This window comes from Tinamus guttatus, unplaced genomic scaffold (assembly GCF_059628265.1).
Source record: "Tinamus guttatus ecotype Peru unplaced genomic scaffold, ASM5962826v1 Tinamus_guttatus_pri_ptg000459l, whole genome shotgun sequence".
Classification (NCBI taxonomy): domain Eukaryota; kingdom Metazoa; phylum Chordata; class Aves; order Tinamiformes; family Tinamidae; genus Tinamus; species Tinamus guttatus.
The window spans coordinates 3109247-3120887 of NW_028288993.1; the positions used below are offsets into that span (position 1 = coordinate 3109247).

The following is an 11641-nucleotide window of genomic DNA, read 5'->3' on the forward strand; positions in this document are numbered from 1 at the left end:
TGAACTAGGAAGATGTCCTCTATTAACTTGTCTGGTCATGCATCAGCCGCTGTGTCCTGCCTCTCCCTGAAGGAATACCCTGGGGACCTGCTTCATCCAGCTGCACATCTTCTAAGCACAGCTCGCTGTTCGAGTTTGCCAGCCCTGGGTTTAGCACCTTGTTGCAGACTGTTCAACGAGCCTTCTGATTAATGTAACCTCAGCTTGTGATTGCACAGGGCCCACAGTGCCAAACCTTGTGGGCTTCCTTATGAGCAGGCCCTGAGTGAACAGTCTGGGGTAACAGGGCTGATCTGACACTGACCTGTGCTTTAAGTAGCAATTTGCACTCTTTTTCATTTGACCAATACTATAAATAGGTAAAGATAATGGTATATATTGTTTAGGAGGCTTTTACCAACATTAAAGCTCATTGCAGGAGAACAGCTGGCACAGTTTTCCTGTTTTAAGCTTCCTTTGCTAAGCTTATACTTGTGGTACTGCTTATTAAAGAAAACCCTGCAATCACCTTTTTATCAGACCCTTCCAGATTCATGTGTGTGTGATAAGGTGAAGTTGGACAAGAAGCAAAATCTCACCTTTTCCCTTGGAGGAGGCTTTGCCCCCTTCATTCATTTTTGAAACCAATGCAATTGAGCCAATATTGAGGTTATTTGGTGCTTCTCCCTTTTTGCTCTGGTGTGGCAAGAAATGGTTCTGTCTGATCCGGAGATAACAGGGAAAACTTTCTGATTCCCTCCTCACAGTTCTATTATATATTAAGGAATTAATGTGCTAAGTGACATACAATGTCAAGCAAAAGGAGCTTGACAGAAATTAAGCCTTTTGAAGGAAAAATAGCTAAGGTGGAAGATTTAACAAGTGCTTGTTGTCTTTGCCACTCGTTATTCATTAAAATGACATAATGCATAAATACATTTTCCCTCAATATCAAGCCAAGCTGTGCAAACTGCCAGGGCAGGTCTGCAGCGAAGCACAACCCAGCGGGGTCGCAGCTTTGCCTTCATGGGAGCCAGGGAAGGAACATTTCACCTCTGCAGGGCGTCTGCCGTGGGCTGTGCTGCCTCCTGCTCCTAGGGATGGGCGAGAGCCCGAGCGGAGGCTGCTGTCCCGCTGCAGTGCGCCGGCCTGCTCGGCACGGGGCAGAGCCGGAGCGCTGCTCATCCTCCCTGTCTGGGGAAACACACACACCTGTGGGCTTTCTGCCTCGGGAACTGTCCAATAACCATCTGTAAGAGTGGCCAAGAGTTGTGAGTAACGATGCCAGGGATGATGGCAGCTATTCGGCTCTTGCAAATGCTTTCATCGGTATTGTGCCTCTGCTGAGCTCGTTTCTTTCTCTACCACTAATTTTCCCTTGTGCTGCATAGAGCTGACTTATTGTTGGTTTTGTTTGTTTGATTAATCCGCTCTGTTTTGCTTTTAACTCCTCACCCTGTGCTGCAGAATGACACAAATAGGAAAAACATTAACAGGAGTAACAGGGCTTCGGTGAATCTGGTGGATGCCCGTGACATTAAACCCCAGCCTGTTGACTCCTGGGTCTAATTTGCATGCATGGTAGGTCCTTTTAATGGTAATTGGTGCTAGTGATTAACTTGTCTTGTGCATGAGATGTATCGCTGTGGAATCCCTCAGAATCTTTTCTAGCAGAAATGGCTAACCGCTAACTGGGTCCTTTCAGATAAATGAAAATGCCTTTGAAAAAGAGCAGTGTTTATATTATTCAGTGCATCTTTAATAAAACGCAACCAAAAACAGCTGTTTGATTTAAATAATAACCTGTCAAGTAACCAGACAGAAAATTAATATCTTGAATGATGGGTTGTCAACTGAATGTGAAAGATTTCTGCTGCCAGGCCATGGGAATGAATTTGAATAGCATGGTCCTGCTTTCAGCCACTTTCCCTCTAGACTCATTCCAAGGATTAGCCTGAGACTTGAGGAAAAGCAGATCTGTGGCTGCTCATGGATGTCTCCTGAGGTTTCCATGAATTACACAGCCCTGCCCGTCCGCAGGGAAGCTGGTGGCCATACACAGTTACTTTGCAAGATCTGGGGATGAGGGGAGGTGATTCTAGTTACATGATAAAAGCTGAACTGCAGCTCCCACTTTCACATTCCTTCTCTGTTGCTTAAAAAGAAGAAAAAGGCCTTTTTGTTGCTTTCCAGTTTTCTGCCTTGCCTCAGTGCCAAGTTTCTTAGCAATGGCCCTGGCCTTTCTGCACTCCTGCCACCGCTAATCTGTTTCCTGCTGTCTTGCTGGACAGGCCTCCCCTCTTGCTGTACTGGCCCTTCATCAGGTGGGACGCAATGTCTGGAGCAGCAGGTTTCGTGCCCTGGCTGCAGCTAAAGGAATACCTTAGTGACCCGTGAGAAGGCACTGGGCAGCTTTCTGGTCAGAGTGGACAAAAGGCCCTTAAAGCCCAACTTCCAAAATGAGAAACACTTTTCCCTTCCATAATGCTCCCTGGAAATCACTTTCACTCGCCGGCAGGAAAACGGGGGGAGTTTGGGCTCGTCGATCTTCCTCAGATTGCAGTGTAGGTGCCAAGTGTTTCCGTGCAGTTTCCTGGCTGCACCGCAGCGCTGCCGGGTTCCCTCAGCAGCCGCGGAGCGGGCCGGGCTCTGCCGCGTGTCAGAGCCAGCCAACGCGCAGGGACAGGCACGTGTGCGGTGCCTGTGTGTTCCTCTGGCTCTTAGCAGTGAATTCGGGTGGGATACAGACTTCAGCAGGGTCACTGCTCCCCTTTTCGCAGTCCCTACCCCTTCGGGAGCCCCCTGGGTTGAAGACACGCTGCCATTTCCAGCTGCTGTCCTCCCAGTGGGCGATGGATATCACCAAGGATGTGTGTCTTGCCAGCATTAATCAGTTTTGACTTTATTTTGCAGGGCTAGAGTCCAACCACATTTTTTTAATTGAGGGGGGAAAAAAAAATCCATTGAAGCGACACAGAGGATCTCATTAGTCACCACTGCCATTGGGAGCTGGAGGGCGCCGCATCACTGACCAGGCCGCGGGTTGCGAGGGGAGAGGCCGCCGCACCAGGCCGCACAGCAGGACACTTGGCTCTTCGACTCAGTCACATTCCCAGCAGAAACAGCCGCCTCCCCGTCCCTCCCTCCCTGCGAGAAGCAGGAAAGCGGGAGCGGAGACTCCAAGCTTCTGCGGCCGCCTTAGATGACGCTAACGTGCGGATGGTGCCAAGCGCGAGGAGCGGACGTCACGCGGCAGGGACGAGGACAGCTTCACAAGCGAAAGAGATACTGCAGAATATTTGAAATATCATAGGGGTAGACGTGAGGGTAATAGCACTTTTCTGGTTTGGGGTTCTTTTTGTTTTGGGGGTTTTACTTCCCCTTTTTTTTTTTTTTTTTTTTTGGACTATGAATCTAACATTTTTAAGGCTTTTTGACAAAAAAAAAAGTGAGGTTTTCTTCATTATTTCCACAGGAAGTGCAGGAATGTTGAGTGAGTATGTTGGATTTCAATCACAGGAGAAATATGGAAGAAAATTATCAAATGCTGGTTGAATGAACTGGAGAGTAGATGGCAAAATCGCAAGCTGTATAATCTGCTTTTAGAGTAAGCTATATCAATCACACTGCTATATTATCATTATAATCTGGTGTACAATACTTCTGCCGTTTGAATTCTGTAATGGCTCTGTTTTTACTTCCACATAAGAAAACTAGTTTATTGACGGTTTCAGTGTCCCCAGTTCAGAAATCTCTGAGAAATGGAGCTGGCTGGCTTTTTATTTTCTTTTTCTTGAGGACTGCAGTAAGGAGCTCTTGCATATTACATGTGCCAGTGTTGCATTGACAATGATTTAATCTTTAACATTATTTCTTTTGCTGTAGCTGTTAACACATCAGAGGAAGGAAACGAGAGCTTTTTTGTAGAATGTTTTATTTCCACACTATAAACTTTAGATGAGTCTATCATTTATGTTCAGTAACTTGATCACTGTTGGATCCATGTTTGCTTTGAGCTATAGATCCTGATGAAAAATGCCACAAAGGGAACTGGCTTGGAGTTTTTTCTTTTTTTTTAATCATCATCATATTTTATTTGTTGCTGTGGTTCTGTTTTGAGATTACACATTGCAGTTGGTGTGAAAATCATCCGTGTGCAAAGGTTCTCCTCAAAGTGCTGGCGCCCACGCTCTGTAAGGAAGAATTTTTACCTCTTGAGAACATACTCTGCATATTACAGTATCTAGAAACGTTGTGGACTAAACGAGCTCAGAACACTGATTTTCTGCAGGCATTGGTCAAGGAAGGGCAGCAGGTGAGGACAGGAAGCGCGTGTCTCCTTAGCCTCAGAGATGCCTTTTGCCCATTTTCTTTGGTTGCCGTTATCCTTTGGTTGCCACATTTACTCCTAAACAGCATCCTAAAAACAGTGCAACTGGAAAGCACAGTTTTTTAATCTGGCAAATGTCATTTGGGTTTTTTAGTGCCTGCCATTTCCTTTGTACTTAAAAAGGGGAAATAACAACCTCACCTCCCACAAAATATTACTGTAATAGTAAACACCTAAATTTTTTTGTAAAAAAATTTAAAAACTTTTTTTAAAAAAAGGGCAAGTACCAAGAGCTTTGTATCTTCTTGAGTATATTAAAAATTTGACATGAATACATATATATAAATAAATAAAAATATCTATATATCTATATATATATATTGTTATGCAGAGGATAGGTTGACAAAACCATGTTAAGTAGTTTGCAGGAGAAGGAAGCATTTGTTGATTCAGGGAAAAAGGCTGATGCCAGAAGCTGTCAGTGATGTGGATGATACATATGCTCCTTCACCCCCTCCATTTCCTGACCTTCATCTTCCAAGCACGTTGCAGTGGTCACTTCTAGATCCTAGGGAAGGTGTAAGTTGCTGGGAGCAAACTAAGATAGCAAAGATTTGTCTTTTCACCTGCATGAGGGTCCTTTTGAGCCAAAGATGCTCAGCGGATCAAGGGAAGCAAAGAGATATATCTGTGATTATCTGCATTTGTGTCAGGGGCAGCATCTCTCTGTGTGTAGACATAAAGTGTGGCAACAAAACCAGATTCATAGTTCGACTGTATATTCTATCAATGGTGCTCTTTTCATACTTGTTCTGCCAATACGCGGAGACCCTTTTAACCAAGCTACACAGAAGAGTTTTATATCACTATTGGTTATGTACTTGGTGTATTCTTTTTGTATATGAAAGGATTTTTTTAAAAACGTTCAGTAATTAGCAATGGAACCTGGTTTGTAGCTGATTAGAACAGTGTAAGAGAAGGGCCGTGCTGTCAGTCTGTCCCTGATCTACTTCGATCCATATATTTACCAAAGGAGTCTGAGCAAAAGTTCACTTAAAATAAAGACCTGACTGTTGAAAGGAATCTCTGCTAAGACTTTGTGATTTAGTTATTGTACAACTATCCCAAAGCCAGCAAGAGGTAACCAGAGAAAACCACAGGAGGGAGGCAGTGATGGGACTAGAGGCTGACTGTCCACGGCCTCCCGTGCCAGCTCTGTGGGTCATAGTGGGGCACTGTGGTGACCCTCGAAGTCTGGACTGGAATCTACTCTGACCTCTGTCATTAATAGGCCAGTCTTAAAGCCCTGGAGGAGTATTTGAGAAGTGAATCTGGATCCTATCCCAGAGTTGTTTTGTGTTTATACTGCATCCCGCGATACGCAGACCTCCCTGTCGGGGTGGATGGAATTGGCTGCCGGGTTCGTTGTAGCAAACAGCTCCTCTTTTCCTCGGTGAGTGCTCATGGCAATGTGGTTCACTGCTACAGAAGAGCAAAGGGTAGGTATGCCAAGAGGTGAAACATCAAGTCCGTGTTGCCAAGACTTCTCCTGGGATCACATTTCTTTACCCCCCGCTCCTTCCTGTGCCTCAGAACAAGGATTAATTCCCAAGCATGTAGCAGTAAGCGGTAGCCCATCAACAGCGCTGCAGTGATTTGCTCTTCTCCCCAGGCTGTTGTTTGGAGATAGAGGGAAAGAGAAGGGACGGTGGTGGCTGTACATGAGACTATCACTTGGTACCGTCAGCCCACCAGCCGAAGTCCAAAGAGTTTTGAAGGTGGTGAAATCGCCAGTGCCCCTCGTATCTGCACCCACGAGCTCACTTGTGGGAGCCCTGGTGTGGTGTGTGCCCTCACCCGTCCTCTCCCCTGCGTGTGCGATGCGTCTGGGCTGCTGGAGTTGTTCTGGGATGTGGGTGAATGGACCAGTAAACGTTGAGCTTATTTTGGCAGCAGGGATTGCATGTAAAGAAGGGAAGGCGGCTGTGTGTGCGTGTGTGTATGTGGCTAAAGCTGCAGTAGGGCCTGTAGCTCCTGCTCCAGGCGGGGAGCTCGTAGGGCTCAGGTGTGTGTGACCTCCTCCTGTTGGCTCCACTGTGCAAACACAAGGAACCTGCCAGTGAAGGGCTGGCGTAGAAGGGATTTTTATCTACAGAACTTTAATGGGAAGGAAGGTTGTGGAAGGAAGACACGGAGTTGCAGCGCTCCTGCGAAGAGAAGGGAATCGGTTAGCCCCGTGAGGGCTAGATAACACGAGGGAGGGAGGAGGCTTTGGAAGGCAGATAACAACTGCAGAACTTTGTTCCCTAGGAGGTGACTTGCACATCTCCTAAGCGTCTTTACTCAGTTGTGAAGTTTGTTTTTTCTTTAGGAAAAAAAAAAAAAAAAAAGAAGAAAAGATGAAAGGAAGAAGCTAAGGCACTAATGTCAGTGGGGTTGTTGCGAGCCAAGACTCCGTTATGAAGCTTCAAGCTGTGTGTGTGGGCAATAGTGACAAGGCTTCCCAGGTGTGTGTGTGTGCAGAATTCAACAGCTCGGGCAGCTGCAGGTCCTGATCCCCAAAACAGCTGCCTGTCCTAGTTCTGCTCCTGGTGCGCTCAGGCGTGCGGCTTCTGACCGCTTCTGCATCACGAAAGCAAATCTTGTCTCCTTTGCAAAGACATCATCAGGAGTGACTTGGGGCTAGGAAGTGACTCGTGATAAGGGACGCACCGGAAAAGCTGGGAGTTGTGTGCTTGTTACAACAAATTAGTAGGTCCTTGCCAGCTCTAATGAGTAGCTTTTAGTGATGTTTTCTAAACATACGAGGCTTATGCTTGGCAAGCTGGAAGGTGGTGGGTTATCTTCTGCTACTTGCCTTAAAGCTGAGCTCATAGGGCTCAGCTGCCTGTGAGAGAAACATCTTAAACCTGTAGCGTAGGCAAAGCTCCTGAGGCCAAACGGGCGCCTTAGAGGGCAGGTAGAGTCTCTTCTGCTTTCTAACTGCTCACTCAGCGAAAACTACAGTGTGCCAATATCTTCACTCCACAGTTTTGTGCCCTTGGGTTTGGTCATGCTCTTACGCATTTTGAAGGTGTTTATATAGGCGTAGCTTCTCACAAAGTTTGAGTTGATGCCGCTGAAATCTGATATTTCCTTATCTTTGACAAAGAAATTCTCTGATTTATTGGTATAGTAACTAACCTAGTACAATAAAGGAAGGTATTATGAACCTCTCTTTTCTTTTTTTCTTTTTTTTTTTTCTCCTCCTGTCTTAAGTTTTACATTGGGGTAGGATAACCTGAAGTCCAGTTGCAAGGTGAGGAGAAGGATAGTGAAGATACTACAAGGCCTGCCAATCTGGTTTTTATTGTTCAGAAAAACAAAATAACTAGACTAAGAAGCTTACTGGTAATTAGTAGCTAATGTGTTTGTAACTATCATGTGCCTTAAAATTTTCATGGTAGGAGAATTAAAAAAAATCAACAATGTGTTTTCTGTAATACTGCTCAACATTCTCTCTCTGTAGTTTAGACTGGTGGGATTTTGCATTGTATTTACACTGTACTATAAACTGAAACACTTAGAGTGGTTTGATTTTACGAGTATGGAGGGGAAGAAAGGTGGATTATGCTTTTCATAGAACAAATGTTACCGTGACAGAATGTATTATTATTATAGGACCTTTCCATAACACAGACAAGTAGAATGCTTGTTAGAAACCAGGTATGTAGGATAACAATTTGGTGTGTTTTCAATAAACCATGCCTGGAAAGAATACCCGTGCCATTGGTTATCTTTGTTGTTGTTGTGACATTAGGTATTGCAAATATTCTTTGCCCTGATGACAGCACTTTTCTGTGGCAGGGGATTATTCAATCCTAGCTCAGGTCAGCACTCAGAGTGTTAGTAAAAGCTCAGTGGTAATGAGGGCAATTGAAATATCCTTTAAACCAGTAGAGCTGGAAATTGTGATTCATTGCCATATGTTGTTGTCATAGCATAAAAGCCCTGTAAGGACTTGGAATGGTAGATCATGGTTTGTTTGTTTGTTTTCCTTTTTAATATACAAGAGTATTTCTGCAGGAGAGACAGCTGTGTCACTGTTCAAAGGTCTGCACGTTTGGCACCGGAGCATAAGCTGAACTCGCTGATGACTTTTCCACCTGGGAAGCCATTGACATTTCCCAACTTGGTCATAAAAGCTTTGTGACTTTACAAAGAATTCACGTCTCTCAAACATGTGCAAGTACACTCATAAATACGAATGTGTAAGAATAACAGAAGTTTATTGGAACTCTGCATGAGATTTGGTTGAAATGAGAAAGTGGTATTTTTGGGATATGCCAAATAATTTAATTTTGCTGCTGTGATGGGGGGAGGAATCAGATCAAGTAAGAGGCTCTGTTCTGGTCAATTCTCCTGAGGAGTGAGTCTGTCAGGCAGGTTCAGTGTGTTGATCAGATCAGTGTGGAGACCCATGCACCCAGACACGGGACGTTTCCGTTTGTCATGAAGGAAGACAAAACCCAGCAAAGCCTGTGAACCCGGTCACCTCGTAAAGACACTAAAGACAGTAACGTGTTGTTGCAGGTGGCACGGAGGCCGGCTCTCGGCAGCGTGCTCATACCTCGTTGTGCCCTCGGCGCTGCGTGGCTCTGTTTAGTGTGGGTGCTTGCAGCCAGGCCCTCTCCAGCCCTCCCTCGTTAGGGCAGATGTGCACAGACATTAGCTAAAATCATCTCCGGGTTCTGTCCTTGCATTGGGAGCATCTAGTTCCACAAGTAGGATGAGGGCTCCTGCACTTGGCATCTCACTCCTAGCCATCCCTGGCATTCTGCTGCAATGGGGAATCTGGTTTTCTTTCTTCATGGATGCCTTAATCTGGCAATGAATAGTAGATGCTGTAGGTAGGATACCGAACTAAAGCAAATACGTTGTCTCTACAAGTGACCTTTATAGCTGTCAGAGTGATTTCATTTCCACCTCATCACAGCCTGGGCAAACGGAAGCAATGAGTTCCACAGGTGAAAGGTTAACCTGGGAACAACAGGCATAAAATATCACAGCCCTCATCTATTTCAGGTTTCAGCAGTGTCTTGGGGGAATATTCTGTCCCCATGACCATGTTCCCTGCTGTTTCCTACAGTGAAGATCTCTGTGCAACTAAAGCTCAGCAGTGGCAAATCCTCACTGTGGTACAAGCTGGCAATGGAGGATTTGTTACAGTGGAAGTTGTTTTATGGCCATGAACTGAGCCGTGGGGACAGGCAATGACAGTGAGATTCTCTACTCAGGTTCAGCGTAGCGCACAGCAAACACAGCAGCCTCTAGTGCCTTTGTAAGCAAAGACTCGATTCACTTGCTCGAATCAAGCAAATGAGAATACCTCACTCATCAGGTGTTGTCCTCTTCAGTGGGGAACTGGCAGGCTGACGGTCTCTTTGATGCTCTCAAAGGGGCTTCAACATGTTCAGTTCACTGGATCTGGCATTTGTGACTTGTCCCACATTCATCAGTGGGTGCTATCACGGAGAGGAAGCAGCGTCTCCTGTACAGACCTACCCTAACTGCTGTTTGCTCTGAGGGGTAATTTCTCTCTAGGGATTGCTATCTGGGTGCCCTTATGCTCAGTGTGGTATTAACTTAGGAAGCTAAAGGGACTGCAGCTGGGTTTGACTTCATCGTGAACCACGATTTAAATAATCAGTTGAATATTTTAAGAGATGGCCTCACATCTCTTTGTAACAGAGAGACTGGCAGAAACTGAGCTTCACTATCATGTATTGCCTGAACCAACACAACGAGCCAGATAGTAGTTGCCTCTAGAGAATAAATCTCAATTAGCAGTATCTGGGAGGATCCACAATTTTTGACATGAATTGTGAGAATTTGCTGAAGGATATGTGTGTTTTTGGAGGGATTCTTTATATTGGGAGTTTGCACTGTTTCATATCTGTGTTGTGCAAGTTGTCTTCTAATTGCTATGGACTGACACTGTAATAACACTCAGTAGGTTTTAAGAATATATCTAAATTCCTTATAAGACTCATTGCCTACTTTTTCCTCTCCCAGTATTCAAAGCATGACTTTATTTTGAAAAATAACTCTTCTCCCTGGGAGTTTTCACATTTATGTGTCAGTGACTCCAGATCTTATTTGCTCCGCTGACCAAAAGGCTTTTTTCTAATTACCAGTCATGCAAACTCTGTCAAGCTTTTTCCTTTTCATTCCTTGCCACCAATAATTACGAGCATTTCAGAAGTGTGGTCAAGTTGAAAAATTTTTCCTGCATGTGAGATTTTGTAAATAATCTGATGATACACAGGCTTTAAAAAAAAAAAAAAAAAATGCCTCTCTTGTGGGTGATCCTGTCTAATGAATTAAAATGCCTTTTTTTCCTGCTAAAAGGTGGCTGTTATATATATGCAAATATATTACATGTGTTATTCACTAATGCATCTTTTGAAATATCCATGCCAACTGAAGAGGTTCCCTCCTTCAGTGCTTCTCTTGATTGTCTCTCTGCAGTTTTTAGCCATGCAGAATGGTGTTAGCTAATAGTGTTATGCAACTTTCATTTCTTTTCTCATCATGTATCGATGAGGCTTTGGTCAGTGTACCAGTAAATATGCAGATTTTCCAGTGTTCTCCATGAACTTGTGCACACCAGTAAATGAATTTCACTGTGACTTTTTTTTGAATATTTTGCAAAGACTATCTGAAATCAGCAGAGGAACTTTGGTCCAGCAGCGAGTTGAGCACAGATACCAAGAGGAAACGCTGCTGAGCAAACCTGCAGAATAGATCACTGACTCATTTCACAACATGAGACAGAGGCCTCAGAACACAGGGATTCCTCCTACACAGCACGACACAGCCACGAGGGACGACTTCTTCACAGGCTGATTTCAGCACAGTAAATTTTGTCTTCCTCAACTGTGATAGAGTTTAAATTGTTAAAGAAACCCCAGTAATTTTCCAACCTCATATCCCTGTGAAATGTTAGCTTGACAAGGTGGCTGGGTTACTGTGTGTGTTTGGGCCATTCCTGACCTGACCCTGTAATCTTAGCTTGCTGTAGTTTTCTTTTATATTGGATAAAAATTCCCTACCATGCTTTTTACTGATGTCCTGTATTTTCTGTAGTACCCAGGCTAGGATAAATAAGACTTCAGTTAAACAGTATAAAAGGAAGTGGCTTATTACAGGTCTGTAAGAACCGTACATCCATAATCCATAATAGAAATCCCAAATTTTCACTGTTTTTCAACTGTTGGGTCTTTCTGGGACTGTTCCAAGCCTGGAAATCTCAAGTGCAAAGCAAAGCTCATCGAACGGAAGGAAGGAAAG

General features: G+C 44.5%; 1 protein-coding gene across 5 annotated transcripts in view; it reads left to right on the forward strand.

Annotated features, from left to right (window-relative positions):
* ARVCF (ARVCF delta catenin family member) overlaps positions 1-2990 on the forward strand; it is a 219760-nt gene extending 216770 nt beyond the window's left edge. For 4 of the 5 annotated variants that reach the window (XM_088532301.1, XM_088532305.1, XM_088532300.1 and 1 more), the window contains 2 exons: positions 1447-1560; positions 2893-2990. In XM_088532301.1, the coding sequence (XP_088388427.1) occupies positions 1447-1548 (102 nt within the window). In that variant the 3' untranslated portion in view covers positions 1549-1560; positions 2893-2990. The remainder of the gene's footprint in view (positions 1-1446; positions 1561-2892) is intronic. The other variant, XM_088532303.1, reaches the window with a different exon arrangement.
* The last annotated feature ends 8651 nt before the right edge of the window (positions 2991-11641 follow it).